At 32.8% G+C, this 16,442-nt stretch overlaps 1 protein-coding gene across 2 annotated transcripts in view; it reads right to left on the bottom strand.

The window, feature by feature from the left end:
* Col11a1 (collagen type XI alpha 1 chain) overlaps window positions 1-16,442 on the bottom strand; it is a 197,516-nt gene that overhangs the window by 163,314 nt on the left and 17,760 nt on the right. For both annotated transcript variants that reach the window (XM_074050884.1, XM_074050883.1), the window contains exons 2-4: window positions 12,454-12,621; window positions 6,859-7,072; window positions 4,171-4,333 (exon numbers count right to left, since the gene is read on the bottom strand). In XM_074050884.1, coding sequence (XP_073906985.1) covers window positions 4,171-4,333; window positions 6,859-7,072; window positions 12,454-12,621 — 545 coding nt within the window. The remainder of the gene's footprint in view (window positions 1-4,170; window positions 4,334-6,858; window positions 7,073-12,453; window positions 12,622-16,442) is intronic.

The following is a 16,442-nucleotide window of genomic DNA, read 5'->3' as shown; positions in this document are numbered from 1 at the left end:
AAGTGATAAGACTCTAACAGGATGACCAAAAATAGGGAGAGGATATGAATTACTGATATCAGAATAGTGGAGAAAATTTCTCTATAGATCCCATGAACATTAAAAAGTAATAAGCGAATATTATAAAACTCTGTTCACAATCTTAGATAAAATGGACCAGTCCCTTAGAAGACATGATCTGAAAAAAATCACAAAGGAAGAAATAATAAGCCTGAATGGACTAATATCCAACAAAGAAATTGTTAAAAAATCAATAACTTTTCAAAATAGGAAGCACAAGGCCAGGATGGGTTCAGCATTTAAGGGAAAAAAAATACATTTGTTCAGAATTTCTTTTAGAATATAGAAGAAACAGAAATATTTCTTCACTCATTTTATGAATCTACATCACCCTATATAAAACAAGAGATTAAAAGAAAACTATAGGCAACTACTTCTCATGACTGTAAATGCCAAAATACTCAATAAAATATTCAAAATAAAATCCAATATTGTATGAAAATAGTAAAAAACCACAACTAGGTGAGATAAAATCCTGGGTTTGCAAGGTTCATTCAATAATTGCAAATCAACCAACATAATCACATCAACTTACTAAATAAAAAAATCAAATATTCATATCAATAGGTGGAGAAAAGCAAAATCAAACACCCACTCATGATTTTAAAATACTCCATGCACATGTATGTAAATGGAAACTGACATCTGTTGAAACTATTCCAAGAATGAGAGAAGGGAAAGTAAAAGAGAATGATGAAAGGGGTGAATTCAAGTATGATATATTTGATACATTTTAGAACTTTTGTAAATGCCACAATGTACTCCTAGCACAATAAAACAATTTTTAAAAAATCAAATGTTACTCAAAGAACTTTTTACTTATGCATGTTATAAATGGCAGAAAATTTAATGTTTAATATAAAAAAGGTGAGAAACAATCTTTCAGCAAGGTGGGAATGGAGGAAATTCTTCAACTTAATAAAGAAAATCTATAAAAATCAGTAACATTTTTAAAAATGTGAGATATTTAGGAATTTCCCAGTAAAATCAGAAACAAGGGAAAGATGGTTTCTATTAACAGTGCTTTTCAACATCATACTGGAGGTCTGAGCTAATGCAATAGGACAAGAAAAGTAAATAAAATGTATGCAGATTGGGATGGAATTCATCTGTCTCTTCACAAATGGCATCATAATCACTACAGAAATTCCAAAAAATTGGGACTAAATCCCTCTTGGAACTAGTCAATGAATACTGCAAGATACAAAGTTACATACAAATTCATTCACTTTCCTACACATACACAATGAAAATGGGGTATTTAAAATAAAGACTCAACATTTATTTACCCATTTATATTAGCACTAAAAATTAAATACGTGTATATGAATCTAACAAAATACATAGGAGAGCTACATGAGGAAAACAATAAAAATCTGATGAATGATATCAAAGAACAACTAAATAAGTGAAAGGATATTCTATTTTCATAGATAGGACACTCAATATTATCAAGATGTTGGTTCTCCCAAACTCATTTTATATTGTAAATGCAATCCTAATTAATATCCCAGCAAATTATTTTGTGGATATTGACAAGCTGATTCTAATGTTTGTAAGAAGAGGAAAAATATCTAGAATAACCAACCAACTCAACATTGAAGAAAAAGAACAAAGATAGAAGATTGAAACAACCTGGTATCAATATTTACTATAATGTTACAATAGTAAATACAGGGTTGTAATGGTGAAAGAATTTATAAATAAAACAATGAAATAGAACAGAAAGCCCAGAAATAAATCCAGTAAAATATAAGACTAATCTTTGACAAAGGATCTAAGACAATACAATGATGAAAAGACAATCTTTTCAATATCCAGTAATATTACTAGAACAAGTGAACATCCACCTGTCAAAAAATTAATTAAGTACTCAAAATGGGTAAAAAAAAAAAGTTTTTTTATTAACAACAGGAAAACGTTAAGCAGATGCCAACCCTGAGATGATTCAGATATTGAAATTCTTAGTATTTATAAAACAGCTGTATAAATCTTTTTCAAGAGGCAAAGGCATATATCTTTGAAAAGAGGAAAAGGTAGGAATCCTTAACAGTAAAGAAGAAACTATTTTAAAAATTTCTGAAGCATTCCTAATTTGTTGGAAAGCATTTATTCTCAAGTGTAAGATACTCTGTGAGCCCCAAAATGAATGAACTCAAACAAAACCACGTGTAGCAGTTGAACCACTGAAAAGTAAATATAAAGAAAAAATTTTAGGCTAGGGATGTGACTTAATTCAAACTTTTGTTCTAAATTTTACTCAATAGTTGATTAAATAAAACTATATGGTTTCTTTATTTGACTGGTCAAAGATAGCAAAGATAATTCTGATAGGGAATAGTTCTTCATTCATTTACATTATAAACACTAATTATACTTCACAATAAATAAATGTTCTATTTACAGCTGTAGAGAGCTTCATGAAAATCCAAAATGAAAGAGATAAATAAATTAATTTTCCACTACCCACTGTAATATTTACTAAAATTTTCATTGAAGAGTCTCTTCAAAATTACTTTTCTTTGTATTTCAATAGCTTCTTTCAATAAGCAGTTAGGGACTGGAGGCATGGTTCAAGTGGCAGAGAGTCTGCCTAGCAAGCATGAAACTTTGAGTTCATACCCAAGTAACAACAAAATAAACAAAGTTACTCCAGAATTTGAAATGGGATATGTGGTACTATAAAGTTAGTAATTAGAAAGAGAGAGATAAGAAAAAGATAAAAGGAAGGACGGAGAGAAGAAAGAAGGAAGGAAAGAAGGAAGGAAGGAAGTAGGGAAGGGAAGGAGGAAGGGAGATAGGAGGTGGGAGGGAGGAGGGAGGGATTCCACCATGTTTTTCCATATTACTCAGTTATGACCTAGAAAAAGAGGTTATAGAGGTTGAAAAAGTAAATAAGCCTGTGAAAATAAAGTCTATGAATAATTTGGTTTTAAAATAGACTTTGCAAGTCTAGAAATTATAACTATAGCTTATAATATTCATTCATCCAGTAAACAGTTGTGTGTCATTGTGCATGTGTCAACGAATGACATTGAAAAATCTGAGTCTATTGCCATTATATCTTATTAGAAATAGTTCACCATTTAATTCATTATAATACAATGAATTAAAATATTTTATGTAAAGTAAACAGCTTAGGTACACAAATAATATCCCAAATAAATAGCCTGAAAAATTTCATGAATGTCAATTATATTTAACCTTATGCCATAGGTTAAGTCTATTTAATACAGGAATACAATGGTTTACCTGACACACTGAATTTGCATTGTTATCTTATGAAAATTTATACTACCTATATGTGTATACACATATGCATACATATACATGTATATATTCACTTATCCACAAAATACAACAAATCTCCTATGTGAAGCATGTCTTTTAATCTCTATTATATCACACAGCTCTACTGTTACACTCTGAAAAATAAATGAATCAGAAATTGTGTTAAAACCATCATGAAACAATGATAAAGTCTTGGGAATGCGTTCAGTTGTGGGGTCAGGACACAAAAAAGTCTGTTTATTCTTTATAAAATGACTGAAAATTGAAGCATGAGTTACCTGATCCAATGATTAAAAAGAAGGATTAAAAGAAAGAATGTGATCATGATAATTACTGAAAAATAATTGGAAGAAACTTCTTTGCATGACTTTATTTTTTTTAAAAAATTGAAAGTTTGCCTTTTGCAAATATGATATCTACTTTACCTTAGAAATATGCACAAAGAACAAAGCAAGACAGGATATATGACTGCAACATTTCTCTAAATTCATCTGACAGAGAACGAAATGAAGAAAAAGTTCTTTTCTCCAAAGAAAATAATATGAAGTACTAGGAGTCAATCTGTTTGTCCTTCCCAAGAGAATGGTATGCCTGTGTTCAAATCAGCCAATTTCTGTAAAGGTTTCCCAGGCCTTGCAGTCACCATTGTCTAATGAACAACAGAAAACATCACCACTACACCCACAGAGGAAGAAAGTAGGTCACTCTTCAGAGTTTCCAACTTTGCTTCACAATATCTATTGATTGTTACTGTTATTAATTTGCACCATCATACTTAACATCAGTCAGCTCAAGTAAGCTTGATCTTTTCTTTTTTACCTCAAAAACTTCTTCATCCAAAATCCTTGTTCCAAAAACCGTGATTCCATTGGTATCCACAATTGATCTTTCACTTCTGTCAAGTGGTTTTGTGGTTTTCTTCTTACAATCAACAATCATTGTCACAGTTTTCTTCTCCACACTGATTGCTACCCGATGCCACCTGAAAAAGCCAAGCAAGTCTTTTGTAAGCTTCAAAGACCTGGGCTGCCAAACCATTAATCGTGTGTTAAAGTCCTGTATATTTTGAATTAGAAAACTGAGCTGAAATGCTGCAAAAATGTAGACTTATTTATGAATCAATTGATCAGCCAATAAGTACTTACTTTTTTACCCAACACCGTGCCAGGTAATCAAAAGGACACAAGCACGTAAGATGCACGGTAGTATGAGTGTCTATGTTGCTAAGCAGTGGCCCATTCTTTGCTTTACTCTCTGCTCTAACAACAAAAGCTTGACTCACTGTATCCTGATGTGGGTATTCGATAGAGATTAGGGTGGGATATAGGGTAAGTAATAGTTTCTACGTATGTAAATGCTTTCTTCCTAAGTGGAATTCCAGTTGAAAAAAAATTCTGCTCTAATGATCCCCTGAAATTGACTGTAAAAGGTTATGTCTACTAATTGAATGACTGCTCCATCTGGAGCAACTGAACGTTCTGATTGTAAAACACAATGTGCTGCTGTGTCTTTTTTCCCGTGTATTTCAAGTGCTTTCGTTTTCTTTTTCCACTTTAATTTCAAGACAGTTATAGATCATTACTGTGGGTAGGATCCAAGACTGGGACACAATATCTCTCCTTCTTTCCAGAGTTGGCAGGAAGTGGGAACACTGAAAGAAAACACAGTCAGCGCATGTGTGGAGGGAGAGGCTCAATTCACTCTGCAGCCAGGGCTCAGGCTAATCAGGGCGGTGATGACAGGCTTGCGGGGGGTGTGACTAGCCCTTCGGAAACATTCATGCTCTAGCTGTACTGTAAAAAGGTGGATTTTATTAATATCTGGAGCTAACATAAACCACGGAGTGAAGCTCACTTGGATTCTGCAGGTTCACTCTGTTTTGTATTTTATTTTATTTTTCCAAATCAAAAGCACTAGATTAATATTCCAGAAGTATCTAGGACTAGATCCATAAAATCAAGTAACCAAAAAAAATTTGCAGGAGCCCTCCTAAAATGTCTATTTCATGATACTTGGCATGGCTGCTGATGAGGACCAAATATATTTCCATATACACTTCATCTTTGGTCTTTCCACTGGCACATTCAACTAGCATAGGCGTCTGCTTGGTTGGGATTGAGCAAAGATTTATAAAAGGAGTCACTTAATACAGTGAGAGTAAAATTTACACATCCTTCGTGCCAAAAAGCCTGTGACTCATCTTAAACTGTTCACAGTATTATCAGTATGTGCTTGCCATCACCAGAAAGTAAAAATGATTTCATATATCGATAGATTATTAGAACCCTAAATTTGACATTTTTTGAATTAATTCAGACTATGATAACGGCATGTCAAAACTGTAGCATCATACATAATATTCAAAATACTAAATTTTAAAAATGCCAAATTAATGCTTATTTTGAAGTCCTTAATTATTCCCTTTCTCTCATAAGACTCAGCGTCAGAAAATATGCTGAGTATTTTCTTAAAGTGAAAGAAAATCCAGTGTCTCCCAACTTGGTACAACCTGTACCTTAGTGTTTGTCAATGGCCAAAACAACAACAACAAAACATGTGACATAACATTGTACTTGTCCATGGAATAATATTGCAGGATATTTGTGATTACAACCTAGGTTTCCCTGGCACTGAACCTTGATGATTTCTCTGTGGTCTACCAAAGATACAAATGAATATGCTTTTGTTTTTGCTTGGTTTTAATCCTCACTGCTATTTCCTTCTGTGCCTATAAGGCTGATAAGGCTACTTTTTAGAGTTCTAGATTTAGAGTTGCAGATCCAGCAATAAGATATCAAATAAATGTAATATTCATTTGTTTGTGTTTATCTGCTCCCAACGTGAAAGACAATGATATAACACAACAAGCACTTTCCAACTACATGACCTTAAGAAAATTAAATTTTCTGTGTCTCAGTTTGCTTATCTGTAATTTTATGAATAGTTTCTTAAGATAATTGTGACAAATTAAGTGAGTTAGCCACATGCTCCCAGGATGTACAAAGCCATCTGGCCTCCCACTGACTTCGCCTCTTCACCATCCTTCTCTGCCCCTGCCATGCTGGCTCTCTTGATGTTGGGTGGAAAAAATGGGCGGCACCCTGAAATAGGAGACTGGACGTTTGCCTACCCTCCTCCTGGAACAGTATGAGTGTTAAATCAGCCTAGCATGCCCCCATCTCCCTGACTTGTTACCACTGAACCTGACTTGTAGTGAGGTTTCCCTGACCTCCCTCCCTAAAACTAAACCACCACTGTCGTTCCCTATCCTCTTCGCTGCTCAATTTTCCTCTCTCACTTATGCCTGATATGCTGTTCACCAATAATTGTCATCACTTGCCTGTCCAGACTGTGAAATAAACTATGCAATGAGATATTTTATGTTTTTGTTTCAGTTTTTCACCATCATCCCCTAGAAAAACTGGACAAACTTCAAAAATACTTGTAAATGACTGAAAGAAATTCTTTTTCAGCACAGGTAATACATTGGAGCATCAGATTACTTACTGCCCATCAGCAATGTTAACAGTTCTGAAGAGGGGATAGTCTTCTGGGGCAGGCTTTCCAGTGTGGTCTTCAAACAGAAAAACTGGTGATCTCCCAACCTCAACACCAACTTGCTGAATACCATGCTCATTATATATAGATAAAAGAAAAGACTGAATTCCTTTTTTGGGTTTTACTGTAAATAATATTGAAAAATCTTCTGGAAAAGTTGCACCTGGGAAGATAAGGCCAAGTAGTTATAAATTCAGGATTTCTAAATTGCTCTTAGATCACACTTTTATTTGCATTTTTTTATATGGCCATAATAAGTCATCTAAATCCAAATACTGAACAGTTTAGCAAGCAGGTGGGTGTGTGTGTGTGGAGGGATCTGTGACTTGCAAGCTTTCCTTGCAATATTCATGCAAGTTATACTCAACCTTGAAAGCCACTCATTTAAAATAAGATTATATGAATTGAATTCAAACTTAGAAGACAAGATCATGGTGCCAGTACAATATCAAACACATAGCAAGTGTTCTTTAAAAGCTTATTTAAGCAGGACTCTTGGCATAGGCAGGGTTTGTATTTTCTAGCTTTGTCTACTCTGTAGCCATATACTCTCTCTTTAAAGATGCACTGTAATGACATGATAGACAAAGGTATTATTTTCATCATTTCTTCAAATGCTAAGGAGATTTTTATCACACAATGCATGTTCATTAATAAAAATAATATGCCATTAAAAAATCAAAACTATTATTTGTATGGCTATATATGGTTAAGTTTATTCTAAATTCAATAAGGCATACTATTATTTTTTTGCTTTCTCCTGTCATGATGATATCCCAAATATCCAGTGGACTGTCTGATCCATATAGGTGTTTACTAAGCACTTGTTAAATAAATTTGTCAGTTAAGAATTACCATACCATATCTCATACAGTTATAAGCAAGGACTTCTTCTATTTTAATAAACACATTACATATTACTTTGTGTGTTTTATTTTTCAAAGTATATTTGATCCTCTTACTACCCTAGCACATAAGTAAAACAGACAGCATCATTTGAGTGATTTTACTATGACTTACAAGTTCTTCATTTGCAAAACAGGCGCATGTATAATTGACAATGTCTGGACCAACATAAAAAGCTTATTCAACCCATTCTTTCCAAATGGTGTTATAAGGAGTAGCATAAAAGCACAAAAGCATATGGGTAACGCTGTCGTGGACTCACATTCAAATGACTGCAGTACCTCAGCCGTTCTACTTCTAAGTATTTATGGGAAAAGGCAGATAAAGATATTACGTGTCAATATATTACACTGTCAATGTGTCAAAGCACTCTTTATACCAACAAATTGTTAAAATGAGTTCTAATAATTGAGGCTGTTTAAACTAAATAAAAAATACATGTAACAGAATTCTGTGAATCCACTTAAATAATGTGAAAGAAAGGTGTTTTATGAACTGGAAATTATTAAAAATGCATTATAAAAGGGAAAGGTAGCAAGCACTACAAATACTTGTTAGCTTACAAAGCATGCATAAAATCATCATGGGCACTAGTACAGTGTCTTAGTTAAAAATTCTGGATCATCTCCGATCATTTGACTCAAATCTCAGCCCTGCGACATCCTTGCTATGTGTTCCCAGCAAACTATTTAACATCTTTTATCTGACCTTGTCATTACTGCACTAATCACATAATCTGCCCCCAAAGAACTGCTGTGGAAATTAAATGAATGTGCCACAAAAAGAGTCAATTAATGTTGACTATTCAGTTTTTATCATTTAAATGCACATATAAATGTATACTATATATAAAATGTATTTTACATATTTATAATGTGAAACTAAACAAAAAAGTATTTTAAAATTCTCAATGCTATCACAACAAAATTTGTCTATGTGTACCTAGTGTGTATGTACAGACACAAGTATTTTTTTTGTTCAGTTTGATTTAACATTTTTTTTTTGTGGCGCTGAGATTAAATCCAGGACCTCATGCATACTAGGCAGCTGCTCTACCACTGAAGAATGTGCACAGCCCTCACTTAGTATATTTTAAATGCCTCAGAAACATCCAATTTTAAATTTATGAAATCAGTAGAAAAAAAATAATCATTAAAACAAAATGCAAGTGTTATAATGCACACCAACTAACAAAAATGCTTTATGCCTGTTTATACTATCCTTATCTATCTACGTAATCCAGGCTATTATTGAAGGTTCATGGCAAACACACTTTTCCTTCAAATGAGGGCTTCAATGGGTAACCACAGGGATGTATTCCCTAAGTGTCTCAAATTTCCTAAGATCTCATCCACTGAGATAAAGTGATGTTAAAATATTGTGAATGAGGGGAAAGGAGTACATTTTTCCCTTTGTAAAACACCGTGAAAGCATTTCTACATAGAACCAGTAGGAAAGGAAGAATTGCAGGAAAGTGGATTATGAAAAATTTTAATTAACCATCCAATTAGAACAGTATAACCTTGGAAAATCTTCAAATTCTTACTGCAGACAAATCTTTCCATTCTGTAACTATTTATATTTCCCAAGTTAAACAAAAAGGTTTTATTTACAATCCTTAAGCTTTGGTCTTCAAGAGATAAAATTAAGCTATCTAAAAAAATCTTAACTTTGTGACCAAATTTAAACTCTCACCTGAACACCCCACTTTGGTTTCCTTCCTATAACATACTGATCAATATTTTTCATAACTAAGTTAATTTATCAGACAGAATTAATCCATTTAAAATGTAAAAATATATGTGACATACAGGGATCAATATGTATAGTAGAAACTAAAATGTGGTGTTTTAAACTTACTGCATACTTTAAAGCATATAAACAAACAGAATAAGACATTTTAAAACACTGTTGCTAAAAAACATTATCATCTCACTATTAGTCATTCATGTTTATATGAAGCCACATGTATACAATAATAATCATGGATTATTGCAAGTATAACAGATTCAATCAAAATGGACTTTTAAGAGAAAAATATGTCTCCATGAGTAATGTGATATGGAAAGGGCACAATAAGTTTTTATTTGGTTTTAATGTTCAAATTTTAGTCATTATCTTTCATTAACTAAGCTCCCTTTATGTTAAAGCTCAATGACCAGGTGGATTTTTAATTTTTTTGTTTTATTATTGTACTGATGGTATGTTGTGACATTTACAAAAGTTCTTACAATATATCATAGTTGAGTTCTTCCCTCAATCATTCTCCTTTATCCTCCCTCCTCCCTCCCCTGATGGTTATGAAGATTCAGGCGAATATATGTGGAATTTATCACGTTTTTCTCACAGAAGTATTCTAAAGAGGGCAAATAGAATTTGAAAATTGCAGCTTTTATTAGTTCTAGTGAACACTTACATTTAAATTGAAAGTCTCAAATTGGGACTTTAAAGGACATGTGTCTTAATTGCACCAGAATAGTTGTGACTGGATCTTATAATCCCCTCAATGATAACTGCTGAAGTTACAATGCTCTTACTGATTTATTCATTAGAAAATAAATTGATATTTTTATTCCTATGAAAACCCAGAATTCTAGGGATATTTTCAAAGGTTTTTTTATGTGTTTTATAAATAATAGTATTTATTATTTTGATATTTTTAACATTGATCTGTTAATTTTTTTTTTTTTTTTGCAGTACTGGGGTTTGAACTCAGGACCTATACCTTAAGCCACTCCATCAGCCCTTTTTTTGTGATGGGATTTTTTCAAGATAGGGTCTCTCAAAGTATTTGCCCAGGCTGGCTTGGAACCGAGATTCTCCTGATCTCTGCCTCCTGAGTAGCTAGGATTACAGGTGTGCATAATTGGCAGGAAGTTCTACTCTCCAGGAAGTCAAGCTTATAATATTTGCATGAGGTATCTGTCACAGGTGTCTCTTCTTAGGTGAAATGCTCACTGCTAGCACTCTGTGTGTAAAATGCAATGTTGTGAAAGGGGGTCAGACTTTTCCATAGATAAATTCTGTTCACTGTAGTGGAAGATCTTTCTTCGGGAGAAAAAAGATTATCAAATTAATTAAATAAACTAATACCACACAGAATGCAGAATAACCTGACCCTGAGATAATGAGACAATTGTTAAAAGAAATATAAACTGTAACTTCTTTAGTAATGCTGTAATTTCTGTTACATTTTATTAGTCTTTTTTCCTCTGGCTTTTTCTCTTTAGAATTTCAATCCTTTTTCTTCTTAGAAATGCATTAGGTAATGTATCATCATGCAGGCAAATGAAAAAATTATATTTTTACTATTTAATAATATTCAGTTGGACCTAGTAATATTTCAATAACTAATTTTTAAAATCAGAAAAACTATGCATTGTTTTCTTTATATATGCAGTTTGATTCTTTTGTTTACCAAAAATTATTGCAAAATAGAAAACACACTAGAAGATTTAATGAATGATCAAAATAAACGTGTTTTTAAAATACTTTAAAATGTAGCTCCAACAGGCTGGAGTCCTGGCTCAAGTGCTAGAGTTGTTGTTAGTGCAAAACCTTGAGTGCAAACCCCCATACTGCCGAAAAGTTTTTTAAAAAGTCTTTCCATGAAAAGTGTACTTTGTCATTTTATGGTGTTTTTAATCCCTTGATTTCCATTTGTCCTGTTGTAAAAGATTTTTATATGAAAACAGGAAACTTAAATTCTTTAGATAGAGATGATGCTATGAAAATTGCTACCCAGATCATGACACACCAAAAAAGAATATTTGATAATATATGAAATATTGTCCTTGGAGCAGTCAAGACCTGGATTAAGTATAACTTAGTCAAACCAGAGAACACCTGTAAGACTCTGTTTCTTCCTCTATTAAGTGGAACGAGGTCACCTCCTTAAATTTGTTAAGACAAATAAATGGGCACATGTCAATTACAGGCATTTCTAAGCTTATAAGTTTTCATGTTCTCACTCTACTCCCTCTCCCTACCTCATCATGATTTCCATCCAATTAATACTCTTATGTCAATGAATGCTTCCACAGAAGAAAATAAAATATTAAGTGAATTTTCAATACCATTATGGAAACCTGCCAATTGAAATATTACAAAATTTCTTGACCCAGAAATTTCAATAATATAAGGATGGTGTGCAAATATAATGCAAAATCAACACCTTCAACAGAAGTGTCTGCAAAGAGAAACATTTACATGAATTTTAGGAACAAATGAACCAACTATGTCTAAATCCACCTGCCTCTTAAATTAACCTAACTAGTCATTAAGAGTAAAGTTTCTCTCTAATTCCCAGCCCAGTCTCAATAAGTAAGCTCTTCTATGATAGCCCAGAAAAATGGAAAGATCATAAATCATTATCTTTACATTTTGTCATCTGAAAATAATGAAATATTAAATATTCAAAGAGGCAAAATGACTGCTGAATTAGGATTGACATTTATTTTCATTATATCACGTTGGTGATTCCAACGTATCTGATGTCTGATATATGAAAAATTTATATTTCACCCTATAGTTGGTTATTGTGTAGCACAATAAAAAAATAATAATTAGTAAAGATATTGTAGAAATAATGTAAGTATCAACAACAGTAGTAGTCACAATAGGAATAAGTTAACATACCTGGAAAGAGCTGTTTTGTTGGAGCACTAATTTGTGCTAGCTTTGAAACTCTGTAAGCAGCATCTGAGCCTTTAGAATTCTTTCTGTTTGTGCAAAATCCTGTTGTTTTTGATATTCCCTCTGGAGAATTGTGAAAATCTAGTGCTTTTAGTACATCAACTGGAGCAGCTGGAAAATCAGTTTAAAAAAGAAGAAAGGGGGTTGAACAAATAATCTAATATAAAAAGAGTGTTTTTAACACAAGAAATAGGACATGATTCCAGTCCTTAAATCCATCACTTACCTTGTCTCTCTAACACTGTATCGGAGTTTGGGGCATTCAAGAGGCAGACTATGATAACAATATTTTCAATTACAAATATTTCAAATATTTTAATCTGGAACAAAATTATGGACAAGCAAAACAGAAGGTGCATTACGTGTGTATTTGGGATGTTTTATAGTCTGTGTGGTGCTAAGTATATGTGTGTGAGTGTGCATGTGTCTGTGTATGTATGTGTTGTGCACGAATAAAGAGTTTTTGATTTTTACTCTCTTGACAATGACTTCACGAGCACTGGTTCATGCTTTGTGATATAGACTAACAGTCCTGACAGCTGAGCAGTGGTACATTTCCTCCCACGTTTTTTGTAGCCTTAGAATATCTAACACAGGGCTGCTTTTTGGTGAAAGCATAAATCTTCTAAATCACTCATTCCAACTGCCACCAGCCACTGTGGGCCGTCCATACAAAGTTTGGAATCTTAAATTCTCCATTTTAAGAGTGACCTATTTGAATCAACAGCTCTCATGGATAAAAATTCACCTACCTCTATATTCACCCATTTGAAGTATACAATTCCATGTTTTTTGTGGTATATTATACTAGTATTTTTTAATTGTTATATGACATAAAAATTTCCAATTTGAGTATACAATTCAGTCTTGTTAGTTAATGTTGTGTAATCATCACTATTATCGATTTCTGAAACTTTTATCACCTCAAACAGAAATTTAATAACACTATACTTAACTTCCCCATTCTCACCCCTCTCCTCCCAGCCCTGGGCAACCTATAATCTATCTTCTGTCCTTAGGAAGTTGCCTATTCTAGAAACTACATATAAGTGGAATTAAACAATATTCCTCAAAATGCTTAATATGGGAATACTATCTGACTTACTAATGCTGCCTCTAGGTATAGATCCCAAAGAACTGAAAGCCAGTACATGATGACATAGTTTACATTCCATTGTTCTTTGCAGTATTATTCAAAACAGACAAAAGGTGAAAATAAACCAAGTTTTCTTCCAGAGATGAATGCATTAATGAAATGTGATATGTGTGATGGGATTTGATTCAGTCATAAAGATGAACGAAGTTCTACTACACCAAATTATCTAACCACCACACTGGAACGCAGAACGACTGGATCTTGAGATAATGATGAGCCAATTGCAACATGGATGAACCTTCAAAGCATTATGTTACATGAAATCAACTGGACAGAAAAGAATAAATTTGATTGTTTTCAGCTCCCCAAATTCCCTAATCCACAATTATACATCTATTTAACCCACTAAGCATGTCAAAATTTAAATCAGGTAGTGTATATATTGTTATACACTTTGAACCCATATCATTATATATACATATGATCCATTGCATTTTTATCTGCATTCAAACATGGACTATTCAGAGTAAGCCAAGTGCTGGTCAATATATCACTCCGCATGCCTGAAGTGGAGTCCTTACTTGATATATTTAAATTCTAATTGGAGGTGCTGTTTACTAAATATATAAGAGGCAGGATCTAGTTTTACATAGGTGCAAAGAACACTTTTTATTCACTTCTGACTAAAAGTAATCAGTAGTATTACCAATAATATACCTGAACAAGTTTCAGTTGTTAAATAAATAGGATTACCATCAAATTTCACAATACACTTTGTATTATAAATATAATGTTTCTGGGAAGACTTAATGAGAATAAAAATGGAACTGATTTTAGAGTGGAGATGCACCATCACCACAATTTATCATCCACAAAGTCGAGGATAACCAGCAATAAGGTTTTTCTGTTTGAAAATTACAATTTCCACCAACATTTATTTACAATAATTATTAGTCTGTAATTTACAATAATTATTAGTATGAATGATTGAAGGAGATCTTTTAAACAATGTGCATATGACTTTTCCCTAAATTTATTATAGTTTAGAGCTAATGACTTCTATGTCTATAAACACATTTGGATGAACCTTTGTATAATTTCCCTTGTACAGTATAATAAGTTTAATTCCCATTAATTTTAAGCCCTGTCTACCTATTGCATCTAACTTCTGTGTGAAAATCAACATACTATCAAGTAGAGCACACATTATTCCAAAATATTATGCCTTGTTTAAATCAGACACTTTGAGTGGATCATTAACTCTATAAAACATAGCAGTATTTGGTTCAGTCTTGAAATATTTTTAAAAATCTCAGTGGTATTTGAAAACTTTTTTATATATGATCTGCTTGCAGTGGCTATTTTTTTAGGCCAATGGGATAACTGAGCATTCTTACTCTATTTTCTCTAATTACAAAACTAAGAAAATAATAATTATAGTAATTGCCGCATCCAGAGAGCCTATGTACAGTCACTAACTAGTGTCTTTACAGGCATTAGTCCTCACAAGCCCTGTGTTCTCTCCTCACAGTGCACATGAGAAAATTAAGCATCAAAGAGCATACTAAAGATTACTGGAAGGTCTGTAAATATCAAATCTGTTTCTTCCGCTTCACCTCACTGCTACATGCCACAAATGAAAACTCTGCAAAATAGGACTTAAAACACACATATAATAGTCTAAAATTATCTCAAGCCAGTTAATTGGGTCCTGATGTTGATATTTATCTTAAAGTAAACATGATTCATGTTGCAGGATATAAATTACTATGAAGGAAAATGTTACTGAAAACCACAGCATCTTATCTGCTTATTTTATTTTATCTTCTTGCTCTGAGCTGAATAAGACTCCAGTATAGACATGAATAAGCTATGAAGGTTGTAATTCAGTGAAGAAAGGAATGCAGCCCTATGGCCATGGTCAAAACTGGGCATAAGTAAAGAACACACAAAATGGACCACAAATTTCCTTTTCTTCATGGTATCTTTTAACACAGTGACCTTTTGCAACAGCACAGACTTTGTAACATTTTTTCCTTTCTAATTTGAAATTGTGATAAGAACACACTTCTTCTACATGATTTAGTATAAAGGTTCTGCTTTTAAAATTGTACAAAGTTCTTTGTAGCAAAACATGATATGAAATTACAATTCACTCCTCAAAACACAGTAAAAAAACTGGGGCATATAATAAAGGTTTCAATTAAGTTATTTTTCTAAAAAGACATATGAAGTTACAAAAGAGTAAAACAATCATGTCTTAAAGAGTTTTTTTTCTTTCAAGTGAACTAAATAATAAATTTAGCCACTCTGAAATTCTACTTGCTATTGGATTATATAAACCTGATAATCATAGTACTTAATAAACTTTCAAATACGGATACTAATGTTTTATACACACATATGCATATTGGAAAGCTATTGTCCATATTTTGCTAGCTGTAACCATTAAATGATTAAAAGCAATCATTTAATATGAATATAATACATCTAAAAGAGAAAGTTTCCAATATTTGAAGCAATTCCTAAGTACCCTTAATATTTTGTTTCTGTTTGCAACTAGAATAGTTTCACAGACCATAATTAAGCATGTCAGATACATCTAATTCAGTGCAGTATTTTGCCCCGTAATTCTTTCCTATCTTTCACTGAATACTTAGTGTCAGAAATGGAGGAATAGGATACCAGAGCCACACATGCCACTACAAAGGTCATTCAATTGGCTTCATGCCTTTTGCCATCAATCTGCATACCACTGCTTGTTAGAGCTTCCAAAAGTCCATGTTTCAAGTTACTCTGCTGCTCAAATTCCTGCAGAGAATCCCACTGACTTCCA

Source organism: Castor canadensis, chromosome 12 (genome assembly GCF_047511655.1).
Source record: "Castor canadensis chromosome 12, mCasCan1.hap1v2, whole genome shotgun sequence".
Lineage (NCBI taxonomy): Eukaryota > Metazoa > Chordata > Mammalia > Rodentia > Castoridae > Castor > Castor canadensis.
The sequence above is the reverse complement of the archived record's forward strand: the minus strand, read 5'-3'. Positions and strand labels throughout refer to the sequence as shown.